At 47.1% G+C, this 22356-nt stretch overlaps 1 protein-coding gene across 2 annotated transcripts in view; it reads right to left on the bottom strand.

Moving 5' to 3' along the window:
• ZCCHC14 (zinc finger CCHC-type containing 14) overlaps window positions 1-22356 on the bottom strand; it is an 85348-nt gene that overhangs the window by 55198 nt on the left and 7794 nt on the right. For both annotated transcript variants that reach the window (XM_030819792.1, XM_030819788.1), the window contains exon 2: window positions 17-140. In XM_030819792.1, coding sequence (XP_030675652.1) covers window positions 17-140 — 124 coding nt within the window. The remainder of the gene's footprint in view (window positions 1-16; window positions 141-22356) is intronic.

Below are 22356 nucleotides of genomic sequence, written 5' to 3' on the forward strand. Positions count from 1 at the left end.
CCGCGCGTGCACTCACCTTTGCTGTGTTTTCCTAAGGGCCTCTTGGGCAGCGACTCCTCCGTGGAATGTGCTGATGTGTGCAGGGCATTCTCCAAACTATTACTGACACTGCTGACAGGGGCCTCAGTTCTTGGAGTGATCTGAGGGAACAGAAACAGAATCACCTTATTTTCTCCCACGGAGTTAATAGGGGACAATTTTATTTGTTAATTAAGTCTTTCATAATTACCTTGGTTTCCATTTTTCTACAAAACATGTATTACTATAATAATAATCTTTCCCCAAGAAAGATGAAAATTTCACCTACTACTCTCCACTGAAAGTGCAAAAGAGCTCAGATAACTTGAGTCAAACACGGGAGCTTACGTCTTGTGGCTGAGGTTCATCGGGGTGCACAGAAACTATGGTAGCCAAAGACGCCGGGCACGGTGGCTCACGCCTGTCATCCCAGCACTTTGAGAGGCTAAGGCGGGTGGATCTCTTGAGCCCAGGAGTTCAAGACCAGCCTGGCCAACAGGGTGAAACCCCATCTCTATTAAAAATACAAAAATTAGCCGGGCGTGATGGCAAGTGCCTGTAGTCCCAGCTACTTAGGAGGCTGACGTGGGAGGATCACTTGAACCCAGGAGGCAGGGGCTGCAGTGAGCCAAGATGGCGACACTACACTCCAGCCTGGGCAACAGAGTAAGACTCTATCTCCAAGAAAAAAAAAGAAAAAGAAAAAGAAAGTATGTTAGCCAAGGTGGCGTGAATTATATATTTTTATTTGAGGCAAACTTTTATTTTCATATTTCTTCAAATCAAATAGCTCCCTATAAAATGAATTACGCAACAGGACTTAACATTCTCCTTCTATAAATCTTAAATCATAAAATGCTTTAAAAACAACAGTAAAGAACAGAATACAACTGGGTCTATTTGGGGTACAGTTTGAAAAAGCATATCCTAAAATTACATCCCAATTCCATTTCTAGGAATTCACCATACCAAGTACTCACACGTGAGAAAAAGACCTAATGGGGTGTGCCCACTGCAGGAGTGTCTGTGATAGGGAAAGTGGGGCACACCCTCAGTCCCCACAGACAGAGACCTGCTAAGCACAGACAGTGTACCTGCAGGTGACGGCCGCCCCCAAGCTGTGGGTAGGGAAGGCCCTCCTGACCACTAGTGCTCCCAACAAGCGCAGAAAGAAGCCAGGGGCTAGCCAGGCTCGTCCCACCCCTCCTGCTTCCTGGGTTCAGTGACGCTGTGAATGTGGAGTAAGCCAGAAGGGGCCCAGAGGGGCGAGGGAGGAGGTTAGCAGTAACTTTCATTCCCCCCCCACATCAGTATTTTAAAATTTCACAGCCAAAACACATTTATAACTTATAGGATTTAGAAGAATAAAAATGGCCAATGCTGTAACTTCTTTACAGTCTCAATGTATTTCAAAATTTCGGAGGATATGAGAGAGAGGCGTAAGATTTTAAAGTTCATCAAAAGAGCTGATAAGCAATGCTGCATTCACAGAATGGGAAAGTGCACAGCACAAGCAGCCCGGAAAATGGCCTGACCTCTGCAGCCTCCGCTTGTTCTTTCATCTCATACCTGGACGGTAGGTGGCAGTTGACCAAGACATCCCCTAAGTTCACTCACAAGCACAGATCCCAGCACTCGCTCTGCAGAGGGCTGGCCAGGTAGGCGTGGCCTCGACCTCAGACGGGATGAAAGTGGAGGCGGAGGCTGGAGTTGAGAGGAAAGGGTGGAGACTGCCGCCACTCCGGCAGGACCAGCACCTGCTGTATCCCACAGACAGCGAGCCGCAGGGGCCACACCCAGTCCATAGCAAGATCCTCTGCTCCCAGCTCTGTCAAAGCCCCTGCCCCCCAGCAGGAAGCCCTCCTGGGCTGTGCATGCAGGGAGAGGGACTAACAGATCCCACGCGGCTCAACAGATGCCTTCCAAGAAAAGCAACTCGTCAAAGGGCTACATAATTGGGAAGTTTATATAACTCGGGAAAACAAGGCCGGGCGCAGCAGCTCATGGCTATAATCCCAGCACTTTGGGAGGCTGAGGCAGGAGGACTGCTTGCAACTAGGAGTTTGATACTGGCCTGGGTAACATAGCGAGACCCTGTCTCTATTTAAATTTTTTAAAAAGTAAAAAAAAAAAAGTCCTAGCCATGCGGTAACTCCTCCAGAAAGTCAATTCTTTGGATAACATTAATAACATGTTATCAAGAAAATTAAATTTTTGAATTCCTTATATTTGTAATTTAAATTGGGTGATTTCCTTCTGATTTAACAAAGTCTCTTTCATTATTCTATGGTTAGAGAACCCAGAAACGAACTCCTTTCCCATTAAACAAGATAACAGAACCGATACAAGTACGATACAAATCCTACACAAGGAGATTTTTAGTTCCAAACAGTAAATATTACTTTGCAAGACAACTCAGGAGGTTAACACGTTAACTGTATAAGAAACACAGCCAAGGCCGGGTGCAGTGGCTCACGCCTGTAATCCCAGCACTTTGGGAGGCCGAGGCAGGTGGATCACGAGGTCAGGAGATCAAGACCATCCTGGCTAACACGGTGAAACCCTGTCTCTACTAAAAATACAAAAAATTAGCCAGGCGTGGTGGCGGGCACCTGTAGTCCCAGCTACTCAGGAGGCTGAGACAGGAGAATGGTGTGAACCTGGGAGGTGGAGCTTGCAGTGAGCCGAGATCGCGCCACAGCACTCCAGCCTGGGTAACAGAGTGAGATTCCACCTCACAAAAAAAAAAAAAAAAAGAAAAAAGAAAAGAAACAAACACAGCCGAGGCCAGGCTTAGTGGCTCACTCCTGTAATCCCAGCAGTTTGGGAGGCCGAGGCAGGCAGATCATCTCAGGTCAGGAGTTTGAGACCAGCCTGACCAACATGGTGAAACCCCTCTCTACTAAAAATACAAAATTAGCCAGGCGTGGTGGCGCACGCCTGTAATCTCAGCTACTGGGGAGGCTGAAGCAGGAGAATCGCTTGAACCCGGGAGTTGGAGGTTGCAGTGAGCCGAGATTGTGCCACTGCACTCCGGCCTGGGCAACAAGAATGAAACTCTGTCTCAAAGAAAAAGAAAAAAGAAACACAGCTAGGTGCAGTGATTCACACCTGTAACTCCAGCACTTTGGGAGGCCAATGCAGGAGGATCACTTGAGGCCACGAGTTCAAGGTCAACCTAGGCAACATATTGAGACCCCCATCGCTACAAAAACACAAAAATTAGCTGGGTGTCGTGGTCTGTGCCTGCAGTCCCAGCTACTTGGGAAGCTAAGGTGGGAGCATCGCCTGAGCCCAGGAGTCTGAAGCTGCAGTGAGATATGATCGCACCATTGCACTCCAGCATGGGCGATAGCGAGACCCTATCTCAAGAAAAGAAATATAACCACAGCAGATGGATTTGGCCTGATGCATGAACCTCCACATTCTCTTAGCTACTTTGGTACATATTCTAAGTCCTGGTTCTAAGAACAGAAAGTGAGCTGCCTTTTCTCTTTTTTAAGAGACAGTGTCTCAGCTGGGCGCGGTGGCTCATGTCTGTAATCCCAGCACTTTGAGAGGCCAAGGCAGGCGGATCACCTGAAGTCAGGAGTTCAAGACCAGCCTGGTCAACATGGTGAATGAAACCTCATCTCTACTAAAAATACAAAAATTAGCCAGGTGTGGTGGCGGGCACCTGTAATCCCAGCTACTCAGGAGGCTGAGGCAGGAGGATCGCTTGAACCCGGGAGGTGGAGGTTGCAGTGAGCTGAGATTGCACCATATTGCACTCCAGCCTGGGTGACAGAGCAAGACTCTGTCTCAGGAGAAAAACAAAACAAAACAAACAAACAAACAAAACGGAGTCTCTTCTGTCACTCAGGCTGGAATGCAGTGGCACAATCATAACTCACCACAGCCTCGACCTCCTGGGCTCAAGTGATCCTTCCACCTGAGCCTCCTGAGTAACTGGGACCACAGGTGCACACCACCACGCACAGTTGAGAGTGAGCTGTCTTGACAGCCAGCATCAGCATTTCCAACTTTGCTGGCAGTGGCAAACCTTCCTGCCCCAAAAAGAAATACGTGTGATCAGTGCGTTCTCGCACACACGCACCGCCTGCCCACCCTAAAACACTCCAAAGAGACACAAAGAAAAGCCAGCCTCCCAACTCTCAGCCTGCTGGGGGAGGAAGGGGAGAGGAGGGCTGAGCAGGGTAGAACACAGCCTTGGAGAGAAGGAGAGCAGTACTGATTAGTGCTTCCCAGCCTTGACAGCACACTGGAACACCAAGGCCCTGAGAAGACCACGTCCCACGCTCCCCACCAAAATCGAAGTTTCTGGAAACGGGGCTTCTTTCTTTTGTTTTGTGCCTGAAGCTTCTCTAGTGATTCTAATTTGCGGCTAGGCTGAGAACCAACCACGACCCCAAGTCCAGGTTTTACACTGCACCCATCGTCCGGTCCATTCCCGACAAGGACAAAGAGGAGACCCAGAGAAAACAGGAAGTCTTTTCCCCACACAGACAGGAAGAGCTAAAGGCTGTAGGTCCCTCTGCCACAACCACAAGTGGAAGGGGAAAGCCCATGAGCCACCCTAGCAAAACACACGCACTGCATCTGACATCAAGACAGGAAGGAAAACTCTTCAGAATGGCAACTGCTGGAAAAGAAAGACCTGTTTTCCTCCGTATATTTTCCCAACGCATTTCTTAGTTTTCCAAATGTTCACTTTTTCCAATCAAGCCTTTATCGTAACTTTGTTCCTTTGTTTACATTGAAATCTGTCTTCACTTGTGTTTCCCAGAAATGCTGTTTTGGAGTTATTTTTGGTGAAGTTAGCTTGCTCCACGTGACCTATGTTCCACTCAAGTGCTCTCTGACTCAGGCTCACCCGCAGGACTCGTCATCTGGCCTGATGTGCACGAGAGGGAAGACTGACCGGCTCCAAAGGCTGCCTTCTGCTACTGCTAGGGAGGCAACGAGAAGCTGCTCTCTTCCTCTCCACAGCCAGCCTCTTCCCAAGACCCACAAAGACCCTCTGCCTGGCCCCTGCAACCTGACATCAAGTCCTCCCCCAGCTCTTCACTCCATGCACTGCTGCCCTGGGCACAGCAGTCACATCTGCCTGGGGCCCTTGCCCTGGCTGTCCCCTCTGCCTAGAAGCGCCCCTGTGTCTTCCCATCTATACTCAAATGTCCTTCTTAGCAAGACTTCTCAATGCTCAGCAAGGCAGCTGTGTTTTTGGTTTCCTTTGTTCACTGCTGTTCCTTTGCACTTCGAACTGGGCCTGGCATGAAGCAGGCCCTTAATAAGGATCTGTAAAATACATCACGATATCACCAAATTTTAATCAAATTCAGAATCAAACAAATTGAAAAGCACTTCTATTTCAAAGAAAAATTTCTGCAATCTACATTATGTAACAGACAATCAGAGTGTTCCACCAGATCTACAAAGGGCTAACCCAGGAATGAAATATGACTCTGAAGCAAGCTACTGGTAGTCACGGGGCACACCCGCCTCTGTGGCTCTTCCAGGAAAGCTGACTGAGGTTCCACACTGGCCGCACATCTAGGGGCACCTGGACTTGGGCAGCCCGCCTCTGGCTCTTATGCAATTAACCTTCTTACTGTTACAGTTTAAAGAGACGAGGTCTCTGCTTCCAAACTTTAATGTGCAAAATGCTTCCGGATCTGGTTGAAACGCAGGTTTGATTCATAAGGTCCGGGGTGGGCCTGAGAATCTTGCATTTCTAACTAGCTCCCAGATGATAATGATGCTCCATGAGTATTTCAAGATAAATCTTCACCATGATCAAAACAGTCAAAGGCTTGACAGCCTCCTATTTTTTTATTTAAAAAAATAAACAGAGCCAGGGTCTCACCATGTTACCCAGGCTGATCTCAAACTCCTGGGCTCAAGCCATCCTCCCGCCTTGGCTGGGATTATAGGCGTGAGCCACCAAGCCTGGTCTCCGCAACGTCCCTTTAGATGGGATGGAAAAGGGAATCCCCGCACTGCCCAATTAGACCAGAGGGAATCAAAGGCCCTTCCAGGCAAGGGTGAGGAGCTACGCCTGCAGAAGAGCTGACGCTGGCTGTGGGTTGTGACCCCTGCTAACTACCCCCCGCCTCAGGTATTTACGCTTTTTTTAAAAAAAGGTTTTTCCTCAGTTCATGCCGCCTAACAGAAAAAACCTGGCACCACACAGGCTTCTTTACAGCTCTGTGCTTACAACCCACTTTAATGTTCACGGACCAGACCATAACTTTTAGAAGAGAATTAATTTCTAAAAATCTATTTCCTGAAAGCTCCTCCAAAGTCATCCAAGTGGGACGTGCTCACGCAGTCAGATGGAAGCACAGCCCCCCCAACACTGACGGCAGCCTGGGTCTCCAGAAGACTCGCTGCACCCCACTGGTGGGCATTTGAAAACTGCTCAGAAAAACGGCAGTGAGCTTTTAGAGCAGGGTTTTAACCTTTTCTTTGTGCCAGAGACCTCTCTGGCAGTTTGATGACACCTACTGAGCCCTTCTAAGAAAACTATTTTAAATGCATAAAATACACAGGACTGCAAACAAAGCCAATTATATTGAAAACCGTCATCTAAGTATTAGAAGACGAATGGGCTTCTCCAACAAAGTAGGTGGGTCTCAGGTCACTTCACAGGAGCACTGAGGATAAAGGAGACTTTAAGATGCTTTCCACAACTGTGAAATGAAAGTGTCTGTGACTCCATCTGTGACCAAGTCACAGGTACTGTTCGTATGACTGTGGATTCCTGCCTGCTTCCATAAAGGCAGGGAATGCTCAATTCCCAGTTAGAGGCTGGAGAAACTGAAGTTGTGATGGCTTCCACTCTCCATGCCTAGGAGCCCCTACTGGGACAGTCACATCTAACCGTGCCCACCAGAGGGGCAGCTCGCCACTGCCCTCCTCACCTTGTTTCTTTACAAATATGAAGGACCTGAACAGTATTCACATCAGCATGCCACATAAAAACAAGCCCTGGAAAACCCTCACAGTCACTTTGGAGGTCAAGTGTTTTTCATGGAAAAAAAAAAATTGTGTTTGTTTTTTTACCAAAGAGACAGGGTCTCGCTATGTTGCCCCATCTGACCTCTAACTCCTGGCCTCAAAAGTGGTCCTCCACCAGATCAGACCTGTTGATAGATGGAAACTGTCTGCCTTCTCCTGTGGCGGGAGAAGACAATTCATTCCTTTCGGAAGGAAACTCAAATGACGACTGCAAGCCTCTCATTTTACTGGACACTAAACCCAAAATTAAGGATAACGGAGATCTGGTTTTGTCAAGCTCCAATAATGTAACACTGCCCCAAGCAAAAACAGAAAAAGATTTCATCGAACTCTGCACCCCTGGGGTGATTTTTTTTTTTTTTTTTTTTTTGAGACGGAGTTTTGCTCTTATTGCCCAAGCTGGAGTGCAAAGGCACGATCTCAGCTCACCACAACCTCCGCCTCCCAGGTTCAAGCAATGCTCCCGCCTCAGCCTCCCAAGTAGCTGAGATTACAGGCGCACACCACCACGCCCGGCTAATTTTTGTATTTTTAGTAAAGACAGGGTTTCACCATGTTGGTTAGGCCGGTCTCGAACTCCTGACCTCATGATCCGCCCACCCCGGCCTCCCAAAGTGCTGGGATTACAGGCATGAGCCACCATGCCCGGCCACCCCTGGGGTAATTAAGGAAGAGAAACTGGGCACAGTTTACTGTCAGGCAAGCTTTCCTGGAGCAAATATGATTGGTAATAAAATGTCTGCCATTTCTGTTCACGGTGTGAGTACCTGTGGAAGACGGATGTTACCACTATGACATGAATACAGCATCCCTTTCTCAACAGCAGGATCAGAAGCCTATTTTTAATGTCATCCCACCAATTCCCGTTGGTTCTGAAAATTGGAATAGTTGCCAAGGATCTGGAGATGACAACTTGACTTCCTTGGGGACTCTGAACTTCCCCGGTCAAACGGTTTTTTTCTTTTTTTTTTTTTTTTGAGACGGAGTCTTGCTCTGTCGCCCAGGCTGGAGTGCAGAGGCACGATCTCGGCTCACTGCAACCTCCACCTCCCAGGTTCAAGTGATTCTCCTGCCTCAGCCTCTCGAGTAGCTGGGACTACAGGCACGCACCACCACACCCAGCTAATTTTTTGTATTTTTAGTAGAGACGGGGTTTCACCATGTTAGCCAGGATGGTTTTGAGCTCCTGACCTCGTGGTACGCCCGCCTCAGCCTCCCAAAGTGATGGGATTACAGGCGTGAGCCACAGCACTCGGCCCCCAAAGTGCTGGGATTACAGACGTGAGCCACTGCGCCTGGCTCCCAAAGTACTGGGATTACAGGCATGAGTCACTGCGCCCGGCCGAACGGTTTTTTCTAACAGCTATTTCAAGGTAAGATCAGTGTTTTTCTGTCTCTTAAGAATGGTACATTTAAGACAGATTAATAGATGTAAATCTTCATTTATTTCTATGTGTTCTCTAAAGATTCATGTGTTTTTTTATATGAATAAGTTTAAGTGGCCTTTTGAAAGCAGGAAGGGTAGAGGTACAGATGGTGACATCTGTACGTAACCATTTCAGGTTTCTTCCTTAAATACTGGTATTCAGTATCCCACTGGCCAACGGTGAGGATTTTATTTAACATTTTAAAGATAATATTGCTCATTAAGAGATATCCTAAGGAAAAATTATATAAATTCAGGAGAGTATGTCTCATCATATTGTGTTGTGCATGTTCATTCAGCTGTTTTAGAATATGTTCTTATATTACAATAAACGATACCCTTAATTACATAGTCAAAAAAAAGCGGTCCTCCACTTCAGCCTCCGGAGAAGCAGGGACTACAGGAGACGCATGCCACCGTGCCAGGCTTAACCTAAAAACAGTTCCTTATCATCTAGTGCCTCAGGTTCAAACCCGTTCCCCCGTTTTTTAGGACACTGTTAGATGTTTTTCCTAACTTAACTTATAAAGTCTTATTATTCCCTAACCTAGTGGTTCTCAACTGGGGGCAATTTTGTCCCCAGGGGACATCTGGCCACGTCTGAAAACATTTTCTGTGAACTGGGGTGGGGATTCTCGTGGCATGCAGCCAGTGGAGACCAGTGATGCTGTTACACATCCTGCAGCGCCCAGGACAGCTCCAGAGCAAGGAAGTACCTGGCCCCAGGCCTCAGGAGTGCCAAGGCTGAGAGGCCCTCCCTGATACAGTTTATTCTCCCTAATATTGAGTACTGCATCTGCATGTGGAAGACCCGGGAGCTGGCAAACCACGCAGGCTGAGAAAGCCAGGTCTATCATGTTTGAAAAGAATACCGTCAGTTTAAAAAGCCAAGTGCCAATGGAATGCCTAAGATGTCAAGACACATTGTGAGAGACCATGGAGAATAAAAAAACGAAAAGTACTCGCATTTTTGTCTGTTTTTTTGCAGACATGGTTATGTTGCCCAGGCTGGTCTCAAATTGCCAGGCTCATGTCATCCTCCTGCCTCAGCCTCCTGAGCAGCTGGGACCACAGGCATGAGACAATGCACCCGGCTATAACCACCTTTTGTACAGTTCTTCCCAAGTATCCATTATGCGGGCATATGCGATCATCCATCTGATCCCTGCAGTAAGCGTCATGTACACAGATCAAATTATTTCCATGTTAAAAACAAGAAAAACTGAATGTCAGTTCCTAAATGCCTTCCCCAAGGTCATCTGGCCAGTAGGGAGCAGAATCAACTGCAGACTTTAGGTCCTGTAACTACAGAGGTCTGTGATTTGCGCAGATTAAATCCAAGGAGGCGAGCGGAGCACAGCGGTCAGGAGCCATCTTGGCGGCCAGTGCTGCGTCCACCCAGGGCAGCCCCTGTTTCCTCTGCTATGGGATGGAAATAATGGCACCTACCTAAGGCTTCTGTGAGAATTAAATAAAATGCATTTCTAGTACTGTGAACTGGAAAAATGTTAGCATCCAAAATGTTAGTTGCTATTATTATTGTGGTGCTTGTGGTGTAGCTGGAGGACAACAAAATTGCTTCAGTGCTGTCACAGAGACTTGGAGCTCTGGGAGGACCCAGGTGAGGCACTGTGAACTGGGCCTCCCGGAAGGCAGGGCTCCCCGTGTCTGCAGCATCTGCTGCACCCCTGTGGGCAGCACACCCCTAGAAGCACTGGGGATGAGGACAGAGCCACCCACAGCCACCCCAGCTCTGTGTTCTCTGCACTGGGGGCCCGGGCCCATCTTCTCAAGTAGAAACTCTACCATGACATGTGATCGTCTGTTCTAAAACCAGTGCACTTGCCAGGCACAGTGGCTCACGCCTGTAATCCCAGCACTTTGGGAGGCTTAGGTGGGTGGAACTCCTGAGGTCAGGAGTTCAAGACCAGCCTGGGCAACATAGTGAGACACATCTCTACCAAAATTTAGAAATTACCCGGGTGTGGTGATATGTGCCTGTACCTAGCTGCTCAGGAGGCTGAGGTGGGGGGATCACTCGAACCTGGGAAGTTGAGGCTGCAATGAGCTATGATTACATCACTGCACTCCAACCTGGGAGACAGCATGAGACCCCAACTCAAATAAATAAATAAATAAATAATGAAAACAAGCGCATTACAGCTTGAATAATTATTTGATTACTTGGACTACAGTTAAAATGTTCTCAAGAGTCAAATGCTCATAAAGCTACAGGGGGGTGGCCTCGTCCTCAGCTGAGTGTAAACTGGGGCCATTGTCTGGACAGCAACAAGGCAGGATGTGATGAACTTTCTTTCCATCTGTAGCTTTTCACCCACTAATCCCACTGGAAGGAGTCTGCTGTTAGGATACAGTCAATCAGCGATGCAGTCAAAGGTTTGTGTGTAAAGAGATTTATCTCAGCTTTGAGCAAAAAGAAAAACAACATAAACATCCCAGCAACAGATTACTATTGAAACAGGTCAATAAATGTGTATCTCCAGATGACTGAATATTATGCAGTCTTAAAAGGCATGCAGGATGCTCACAGATAATGTGAAAATGGGCAGAACGTACGTCAGTTGTGTGCAAACAGGCACTGAGAAAAGACAAAGGTACACCGAAATATTAATAGCATTTATCTCTGGGTAATTTTTATTTTATTTTTCTGTTTTCCAATTTTTCTGTGAGGAACAATCACTACTTTTAGAATTTAAAAAAGTTACAGATATTAAGTCTAAATATAAATACCTCCCTACAAGATATGAATGATATGAAAAGTATAGAAAAAGCAAGCTTCTAAAACCATAACCACACTTTCCTTCCACACATATCTCGAGGGCCGGGCGCATCAGGGGCTAACATGAACTACTCCAAAGTGTCTACCCCTACAAACAAAATACAGTAAACATCACTATGAAAAAATAGTGTTTTCAATTTGTTTTCCAATTAACCTACCTCTACACAGGAAGGAGTAACGTCTGTTAAATACTTTTAAGTCAACGTAAAAAACATAAAACATAAAAACAAAAGAGATTTGTAAGCATTTTACTAAAATAGTCATTACGTGTCTCTAAAAAACCAGAACAAGAAGACAGATAGTTTAAGAGTGAAAGCTATTTGCTGACTTAGGCCAAGTGAAAGCCAACGCTAACCAAAAAAACATTTTCCATGTAAAAACATTCCTTTTAATATTTCTTAACCTAGAGCTCTACTCATTAAAAAGAGAAAGAGAGAAAAAAGATCACTGCTCAAAATCTCAGCAAAGGGAACCCAGTACTTAACTAGACAGGCTCCCAGGGTGACCAGATGCAAATCTCTTTCAGAAATAGCCACAGGGCATCACAGCCTCCTCTAGGAACACCGGCCCTAACTGCCCACCCACGGGGGCTTCCAGACCTCCAGGTGCCAAGTAAAGCAATATGGTCACCATGATGGTCCCTTCCCCACCAAGAAAAATTTACTTTTTTTTATTCTTGAGATAGGGTCTCAGGGGCCAACCACATGGGACCTCTGGAGTAGGGCTTGCCTACAGTCAGCCTCCGACACACCCAGAATCCCTGTTCCAGACACTGCCTGCAGAAACAGCGGGGAGTCTGAAGTCAAGAGCCCTAGGTAGGCTAAAGACATACTTCCTAGTCCTGTAATCCCATAAAACAGGGTTAAAAGGGCATCTTAACAGATTTATTGACTTCAGCGAGAACACCAGCATCTTGCTTGTACTCAGGAGCAACAACTCATTTCTGCCTTCCTAGCCCCTCCCTGCCCTCCTGTCCAGCAGCGACCTACTCACCACTAGGTCGGAGGCCGGCAATGGCGCTTACCTTCACTGCTGACCAGGCTCTGACCACTGCTGTCTTCTAGTGTTTCTGAGCAACTACTACCCTCCACTAAAAAAAGACGACTTTATGCAACAGGAGAGAAAATGCTTGCACAGACAAGTGCAAGTGTCAGTAAAACTGGGCTGGGGGTAGGGCAGGAACTGAAGTAAGTTAGAAGAATATAATAGTGAAAGTGTCAACTTCCTGCAGTGATGCCAGATGCCGGCCCCAGAGTCAGACCCTCGGGAGGGCCGGCCCCCATCACTAGCCGTGCGACACAGGTGATGTGACCTTTCCAAGCCTGTGTCCCTATCTGTAAAGTGGGGACAGTCACCATATTGACTTCCGAGGGTCGGTGCAAGGACTGAAGTAGCCGGTCCACCATGCGTGACTCTCAGGATGGAGCCTGGCAAACAGCAAACGCCCACTCCACAGCCACAGGGATCCAGGTTGGCACCGTGCACCAAGGCATGCACGCAAAGCCCCTCCCTCAGAGCTTCCCTCTCAACACGGCCCCACAGAGCAGACCACCAGCAGCACCGCTATGGCGCGGGCGGGGTGGGGGAGAAACCAATCAGAGGCTGCTTGAAAAAGGTACAATGTCAACACTGAGGAGCAACAGGTGACAGCAAGGGAACACACAGAAGCAAACTGACAGGACATGGCCACGTGGGAACAAACAACCCAATCTCAATAATCTCTGAAGACGATACCGTCCTAAAGTAAAGAAAACAGCCACCATGATGGTCCCTTCCCCCTCAAGAAAAATTCACTTTTTATTTTTTATTTTTGAGATAGGGTCTCGCTCTGTTGCGCAGGCTGGAGTGCAGTGGCACAATCACAGCTCAGTGCAATCTCCCACCTCAACCGCCTGAGTAGTTGGGACTATGGGCGTGTACCACGGTGCCCGGCTAATTTTTTATTTTTTGTACAGATGGGGGTCTCCCTATGTTGCCCAGGCTGGTCTTGTACTACTGGCCTTAAGAGAGCCTCCCAACTCAGCCTCCCAAAAGTGGTGAGTGGGATTACAAGCATGAACCACTGCACCCAGTGTAAGCAAAAATTTAAATTATGTGACACTCGTAACGTTAGAAACAGTGAGCTGCAACAGCTTCAGGGGCAGAGGCTGCAGCCAGCACCCTCTCCATTGCAGGCATAGGTGTAATCTAACTCCACTGATGCCACATCCAAGAGGATGGCAGATGAGACATTCCCTAAGGTTATCTTTATCTTCAGGACTTTTTTTTTTTTGGAGATGGAGTTTCGCTCTTGTTCACCAGGCTGGAGTGCAGTGGTGTGATCTCAGCTCACTGCAACCTCCGCCTCCTGGGTTCAAGTGATTCTCCTGTCTCAGCCTCCCGAGTAGCTGGGATTACAGGCAGGCACCACCACACCCAGCTAATTTTTGTATTATTACTAGAGACAGCGTTCCAACATGTTGGCCAGGCTGGTCTCAAACACTCGACCTTAGGTGATCCACCTGCCTTGGCCTCCCAAAGTGCTGGGATTACAGGTGTGAGCCACTGTGACCGGCCCATCTTCAGGACTTTTGACGTTTAAGTACATACTACATACGATATTGTTATTGTGAATATTTGGCCAGGAATATGCTTAAATACTGGGGTTTTCTTAGAGAAGCTGGCTAAATGTCTAATCACAGTAAATAAACTATGCTATAACGACCATTTTGGTTCCCACTATAATATTCAACTCCCTGAGATGGACCATTCAAAGCAGTGAGCACGTTCAAATGGCTGTTTTATAGCCCTTTGGGGATACTAGCCACAGTATAGGTTCAGTGTCAGAACATTTAGGCATCTAGGATGGGAAAGAACAGGACTTGCAGAGGCCAGGAGCGAGAACCCCTGGCTGAAAACAAGAGTGCATCCAAGGTCCAGAAAGTGTCAGTGAAATCGGCTACAGGCTTTGTTTCTGCAGGCACCACAAACTCTATTCCCGGAGTCTTCTTGGGATACCCTATTATGAACAAGGCATCACTGCTTCAGAGCCAGGGACCCCATCTCTTACTGTCAGCCATGCAACAAAAGATCAGACCAGAAAGGGCCCACCTAGATTGATCACAGAAGACATTTAGGCCAAAAAGTTTCAGATTTACCTCCCACTGCAGCTATGACCAGTCTCTCACCCCCCAGGCACCTGGTATGTGCCCAAGTGAACTTCACGGCTACAGGTGAATCCTAGCTCAGGCCTGCTTCTCTGGCAAGTTCACCACACGCCTGACTCTCCTTCCCATGGCTGACTGCCACCAGGGGCTAGAGCATGTAGACAACCATTCCACTGACATCCTCCATATGGACCCGTGAACTGCAAGGCACTGGGCCATCCTAGCCTTCTCTCTGCACAGCACCTCATCCTTTTAACAGCACATGTTCCAGTTAGTATAAAACCCCCCTTCATAGCCTCCCTTCCTCAGGGAGAATGAATCCTTCCTAGAACACATGGTTCATATTTATTTCTGCAACCCCTGGAGTATATAAAGCAGGTGGTTCTACTTTCAGTAATGGCTGAGACGTTGGACCAATCCTCTTGCAGGTAACGATAAACTTTGGACAAAGCATAAAAAAAATCAAACTGAACAGGACCAAGAAAAGCAGAAATTGGAGGGGGCCTGTGCCCAGAGCGAGCTGAGCACTGCCTGGGTTTCTTGTCCTGGAGCAGAACCTGGTCCTCATCAGAGAAGGGGGGCACCTAAAGCTCAGAGAGAGCCCCAGTCTCACCTGAAAAACCAGAGAGGAGAATTCTGGTAGATGATCGCAGCTGGAAAGCGACAGGGGAAACCCTGGAAGGGAGAGCACCCTGGGAGGGGACAGCACGCTCTGCACATCAACTCTGTGTGAGCCCTCAAACAGGCAGGCACGGGGCAGGTCCAGGACAGCAAGGTCACACTACAGCAACTGAGTGAGATATTAGCTGCTGATAACACAGGAAGAGTATCTGGAGTTTGAGTCCAGCCAAACTGACTGCCTGCTAAAACAAAGCATCATCAATCTTCAGGAGGATAGAATGAAGTGCAGAGTTTCTACAACGGATCGCTCACAAAATCCAAGAAGCAATCCACAATTATTAGACATGGAAAGAAACAAAAACATAACCTGTACAAAGAGGAAAGGGTTAGCTCTGGAGACCAGGCACAGGACACATGCACGCTGCCAGCACAGGCAGGGACTCAGCAGCCCTTACAATGGGGCTCAGGAACAGAAAGGCAAAGGGACTTGGGCTGGACAAGCCAAACGGGTCTCAAGAGAGAAACAGAACATTTCTTAAAAAATGGAAATTCCAGGGCCAGGTGCAGTGGCTCATGCCTGTAATCCCAGCACTTTGGGAGGCCAAGGCAGGCGGATCACCTGAGGTCAAGAGTTCGAGACTAGCCTGGCCAACATGGCAAAACCCTGTCTCTACAAAAAAAAAAAAAAAAAAATACTTGAGTGTGGTGGTGGGCGCCTGTAATCCCAGCTACTCGGGAGGTTGAAATAGGAAAATCGCTTGAACCCAGGAGTCGGAGGTTGCAGTGAGCCGAGAGTGTGCCACTGTACTCCAGCCTGGGTGACAGAGCAAGACTCTGTCTTAAAAAAAAAAAAAGGAAATTCCAGAACTAAAAAATGCTATTTCTAAACGAAGAAAAATCCTGTGGACGAGCTTTAACAGCAGACTGGAGATAACAGAAGACTCAGTGAATCTAAAGATGGATCAATTAAAAAGTATCCAACCCGAAGAACAGAGAGAGAAAAAAGATCTGAAAGGAAAACAATCGAATAAAGCTTCAGGGACAATATCACACAGTTTAACATACCTAGAGCTGGAGTCCCATAAGGAGAGAGAGATTGAGGTAGAAAAACACTTTGGAGAAATTATGGCTGAAAATTTCCCACAGTTGGCAGAAGGCGTAAATTTACAGATCCAGTAAGTTCAGGACACCAAATAAGATAAATTCAATATAACACTTGGACACATCACAGTCAGGCTGCTCAAATACCAAAGACACAGACCATCTTAGAGCCAGCTGGAGAAAAACAACTCGTGAGCACAAGGGAGCAGCCAACAGCGGCGCCCTGGAGGAGAGACAGGGTCTCGACTTCTCTCAAAGCCCCAGTAGAAGAAAGCTGCCAATAAAGGACCTCACGTCCAGTGCAAACATCCTTCAATAGTACGGGTGAAAGCGAAACATGTTCTGATACAAGAAAACTAAGAGCCTTTCTTGCCAGCACACCTACACTCCCGAAAATACTAAAGCGAATTTGCCAGACTGAAAGGATATGGTAACAAACTGCATCAGTAAGGAATGAAAAGCACCAAAATGGTAAATAGGCCTGGTTCCACTTAGGAGTTGGGGAAAAAAAGGTAAATATGTGAGTATACATAAAAGACAATATTTTCCTCGTATTTTTTTTAAAGGTACATTCGTACTGAAGCAAACAATACTATATATATTGTTATGTCTATAGCATAGATGTAATATGTACACTTGCCACAGCAAGGACCGGGAAGGCACCTGGTTGCAAGACAGTGACCAGCTTCTTACACTGCATGAGGCGGGGTACAGTATTAACTCTAAGCAGACTGTGGAAAGTTCAGTATCTACAGTGTCATCTCTAGACCAGCCACTAAGATCATGCAACAAAGGAAGCCAACAGATAAAACGGAATTCCATCAATCTGCTTAAACGAAGTTTTAGAAACGGCAAAACTAATCAACGGTGGAAAAGAAACAGAACAGAGGAAAAAGAGTTTTTAAGGCCTGGGGGTGGGGGGTGAGAGAAGGTGGGAACTGACTGGAAAATGGCGGGAGGGAATTCTCTGGGCAACGGTCATACTGCACAAACCCCTATCAAGGCTTATTGCTTCTGTCAAAACTGAAGTGGTGGCCAGGCGCGGTGGCTCACGCCTGTAATCCCAGCACTCTGAGAGGCTGAGGAGGGCAGATCACAAGGTCAGGAGTTTGAGACCAGCCTGACCAACATGGTGAAACCTCGTCTGTAACAAAAATACAAAAATTAGCCGGGCATGGTGGTGCATGCCTGTAATCCCAGCCACTCAGGAGGCTGAGGCAGGAGAATTGCTTGAACCCGGGAGGCAGAGGTTGCAGTGAGCCAAGATCGCTGCACTGCACTCTAGCCTGACAGAGCGAGACTCCGTCTCAAAAAAAAAAAATACACAAAAAACAAAACCAAAAAAGATTGAAGTGGTGAAAACACTCAGATGACACACTTAAAATATGTGCATTTCACTAAATGTAGGTTTTACCTTTAAATGAAAAGAAAAAAAGGAACCCCAACAAAATATTAGACTGCGGTCCTGAGGACTATCAGTTACGTACTCTCTGCTGAATGAATAAAAATGAGCCGCTGGGGAAAAAGGCAGGGAGAGGAGCTTTGTCACCAAGACCATGGATCCCGCCCAGGGCCGGCCGCGCACACGGGGCAGCCCCGGGCATCAGCAGAGCTGGCAGAATCCGGGGATGAGGTCACATTCCCTACTTCTACCAGCCACAGAGTCTGGGGCTCTCCGCCTCGTCTCATTTCATATTCCTCAGGTTCTTCCTCTCACTTTAAATGATGAAGTCAACACACAAACAATTTTAACTTCACATAATAAAAATAGCCAGTTACTAATTTCACCTTTGTCAAATTATTTATACTTAACCTCTCTGTGTCTGTTTTCTTATTGCTAAAATGGGGACAAAAATAGAACCTAACTCATGGAGCTGTTATGAGGATTAAATGAAATACATGCGACACCCTCAGAGCAGCCTCCTGCACCTGGGGAACACCGACACGCCCCCACCGCATCCCCCTAAGCCTGCCGCCCCTCACCGCACACACCTGGGGAACAATGATACACCCCCACCACATACCCCTGAGCCTGCCGCCCCTCACCGCACACACCTGGGAAACACCTACATGCCTCCACCGAATCGCTCCCCGGTCTGCTGCCCATCACTGCACGCGCCTAGAAACACTGACACACCCCCAGGCATCGCTCCTCTCTGTAACCTGCTGCTCCTCACCTCATATCTTTATCAGCAATTGTAAAAGGAAAAATAACATTGATAAATTAACTTCCTCAATACAATAGTAATGGTATGCTGGTTTAAAAGCCTTCTACCTATTTAAAAAACAACTCAACTCACACATATAAGTGCTTTGAGAAATGACACACTGCATGACGTGTGGCACAATGCAGTGTGGAAAGCTCAGAATCTACACTGTCATCCCTAGACCAGCCACTCAAATCACGCAACGAAGGAAGCCAACAGAGAGTAAGCCAACAGGAATTCCATGATTCTGCTTAAAGGAAGTTTTAGAATAGGCAAAACTGATCAGTGGTGGAAAAGAAACAGAATCGAGGAAAAGAACAGAAACAAGGCCCGGGACTCGGGGTGCAGTGAAGGTGGGAACCAACTGGAAAACGGCCTGAGTTCTCACATATGAAAGACACTCCACCAGGAACCTGGAGTCAGGAGAATCCTCCAGAGGTGGCATGCAAGTTCTGTGAGTATCTATTTGTGTCCGGGTAGAGTTCACACACCACACAGTGCTTCCCACACAACCTCAATACTCCATGCTTTCAAAGTATCTCATTAACTTTACTAATTTTTTTTTTTTTTTTTTTTGAGACGGAGTCTCACTGTTGCCCAGGTTGGAGTGCAGTGGCACCATCTTGGCTCACTGCATCCTCTGCCTCCCAGGTTCAAACGATTCTCCTGCCTCAGCCTCCCGAGTAGCTGGGATTACAGGCGCCCGCCACCACGCCCGGCTAATTTTTGTATTTTTAGTAGAGATGCGGTTTCACCATATTGGTCAGGCTGGACTCAAATTCCTGACCTTGTGATCCGCCCACCTCGGCCTCCCAAAGTGCTGGGATTACAGGCGTGAGCCACCGCGCCCGGCCAATTTTACTAATTTTACTATAACTGGGTTGTTAGCATTATTCTCAAGCTTCTAAATTTTATTAAAATGCCCAAAACAGAGTAGGGGTGAGGGTTGTTCCTCTTCCGCATACACTAAATCTCTTCCTATTTCAAACAGTTTAATCTTTTTTCAAGTCTAGACTATAATCCTTCTAGCACTAGTTCCTATACATACATGTTTTAATTAGAGTCAGTAAGAAACCTAAGGATAGGCTGGGCGTGGTGCCTCACACCTGGAATCCCAGCACTGTGGGAGGCCGTGGTGGGCAGATCACCTGAGGTCAGGAGTTCAAGACCACCCTGACCAACATGGGGAAACCCAGTCTCTACTAAAAATACAAAAATTAGCCGGGTGTGGTGGCATATGCCTGTAATCCCAGCTACTTAGGAGGCTGAGGCAGGAGAGTCGCTTGAACCCGGGAGACAGAGGTTGCAGTGAGCTGAGATCACACCACTGCACTCCAGCCTGGGCGACAACGCGAGACTCCGTCTCAAAAAAATAAAAAAACCTAAGGATATAATTTCTTTCTGGTAATTCTATTGATGCTTTTATGCAAATGTCCCAAATAATTAGACAAATGATTCCATAATGCTCCCTTAAGAGTTAATCTGATGTCACTGTTGAAAGTGTAAAATACAAATGAAACCTTAATTAGAATGAGTAACAGTTTTTCAATTTATTGACGTTATGCAGCAAACTAAAACAGACATTATATAGCAAACTAAAACATCGAGGCTTACCATGATTTAAAGTTTTAAAAGCATTAAAGAAATATAATCCAGACAAACTTACTTGCAGAACTAAAAATGTTACTCCATGGAAATGAACTCATCCACACACATGCCTCCACAGGCTCCACAGGAGACAAGGCCACCAAAGCATCATGCTGCCACGCAGCTTCTTCCTAGCTCTCAGCTGACACATCACAACCTTGTATGCGTGCAACCCAGGTAACCTAAAGCCCAACCCTCGTGTCAGAGAGTTTTTCCCAATGAAAGCTTTTCTATGCCAGTTTTTTCTTCTTCTTTTTCTTTTTTTTTTTTAAATAGAGACGGGGTTTTGCCATGTTGCCAGGCTGGTCGTGAACTCCTGGCCTCAAGTGATCCACCTCTCTTGGCCTCCCAAAGTGCTGGGGTTACAGGTGTGAGCCAGTGCACCTGGCCTTGCATGCCAGCTTTTGAAAAATATAAAGTTAAAAATAAGAAAGTAGGGCCAGGCACGGTGGCTCACACCTGTAATCCCAGCACTTTGGGAGGCTGAGGTGGGCGGATCACCAGATCAGGAGATTGAGACCATCCTGGATAACACAGTGAAATCTTCTCTCTACTAAAAATACAAAAAATTAGCCGGGCGTGGTGGCGGGTGCCTGTAGTCCCAGCTACTTGGGTGGCTGAGGCAGGAGAATTGCTTGAACCCGGGAGGCAAAGGTTGCAGTGAACCGAGATCACACCAGCGCACTCCAGCCTGGGTGACAGAGTGAGACTCTGTCTCAAATAAAGTAAAAATTAAAAAAAGAAAAGACCAACAACTCAACAGAGATGATGAGCAAAGGAGACAAACAGCTCACCAAATATCAATGAAATAGTTTACCTGAAACAGTATTCAACCTCACTCCTAAGATAAAACTATTACACCGGGTAAGTCTCCACCTAACTGAATGGCCGCAACCAGCAAGTGGCTAACTCACTGGGCTCATTAAAGGTTAGGGAAACAGGCCTTGTACGTGGCTGTGGGAATTCTAAAAGCAGATCTTGGCAACACGTAAAATAATTACAAAAGCACAGACCGTTTGACCCAACTCCACTTCCAGATTTCTGCTCCACAGGTAGACTTACCTGAATGTGAAAGGTCCCATCTGTTGTCTGTAACATGTAGGTGATATGTATATAATATGTAAATGACACTGCACTGGTTTGTAATAATCCGACGGAACAAAATGTTATCAACAGGGCCTGGTTAAATAACACATTTGTGCCACTGAACAAGCTCTTTATGGACTGACGGAGAAGCCTCATCTGGAAAGACTGCCAAGAGAAGACCAGGAGGCACCTGTGTGTGCAGTGGGACATCAGGTACCTACTTGTAAATACATATGGTTTATCTGGAAGGTTCTATGAGGAAGTGTGCTATCTGCAAAGAGGGGAACTGGATGGCTGGGAAGAGGGTAAGAAACATGTTTTTCACATGTGAAATAAAAGTTATCAACACCCAGGGAAAGGAGAACCTTGCCTGACCCTTAAAACGTCCTGGGTGCCCTTCCCTGCCATCTGTGGGAGAAGGGACTTTCCATGCAGCAGCCTCTGGCACTTTTCCATTTCCTACCTCTGGTTACATTACTGATTTAAAATCCTTCTTCGCTGAAGAGATTGCTCAATACTCTTCCATAAAAATTGTTTTTGTCAAAGAGGTTCAAGGCAAAAGGCAGGTCACAGGAGGCTGAGGAATAACTGAAGGTGAGGAACTAGAGACAGCAGGATTGACTTCACGAAGCGTGGCTGTGTTACAGCATGAAGAACAGCGTGTACGTAAGATCCTACGTGTATCTAAGCATGTGTATGGTGTCTTGAAAGAACGTGTGAACATATATGTGCACAAACGTGTCTGGAAAGACACACACCAACCTATTCGCGGGGACCAGCACCACTCAGCGGGATGGAAAGCCTTTTCTGCTACCTGCTCAGGGAGGGCTCAGTGGTGAAGCGACCAAGAGAAGAGGGACTGGTAGAGATGAGTGGTGTTAAAGGCGGGGTTTTGTTGGCTGGTAGAGGTGAGTGGTGTTAAAGGTGGGGTTTTGTTGAAAATACAAATCAGAGAACCATTATGGTTTATGGGTCAGGTGGAGCTAGAGGTCAAAGATTGGACTGAAGTTCAAACGCTGACCTACCAGTGACCCTGAGGAAACAGAGGGCTGTGACCAAACCAGCGGTGAGGGACCAGCCTTACACAGAAAGGAAACACAAGAGAAACTAGGGAGGTGTCCAGGCCCAGATAAGACATTTCAAGGGCAAGTGATTTTTCTGTGAGCCTGCAAAGCACCCGCCCCACTGGCAAGCTGGGTAGTGAATGGCGGGCGGGGTCCACAGTGCCCCTCTCTGAGAGTGGGCGGCCGGGTCCAGGGCTTTGTGGCCGGCATGTGAAATCCT

Source organism: Nomascus leucogenys, chromosome 2, assembly GCF_006542625.1.
Source record: "Nomascus leucogenys isolate Asia chromosome 2, Asia_NLE_v1, whole genome shotgun sequence".
Taxonomy (NCBI): Eukaryota; Metazoa; Chordata; class Mammalia; order Primates; family Hylobatidae; genus Nomascus; species Nomascus leucogenys.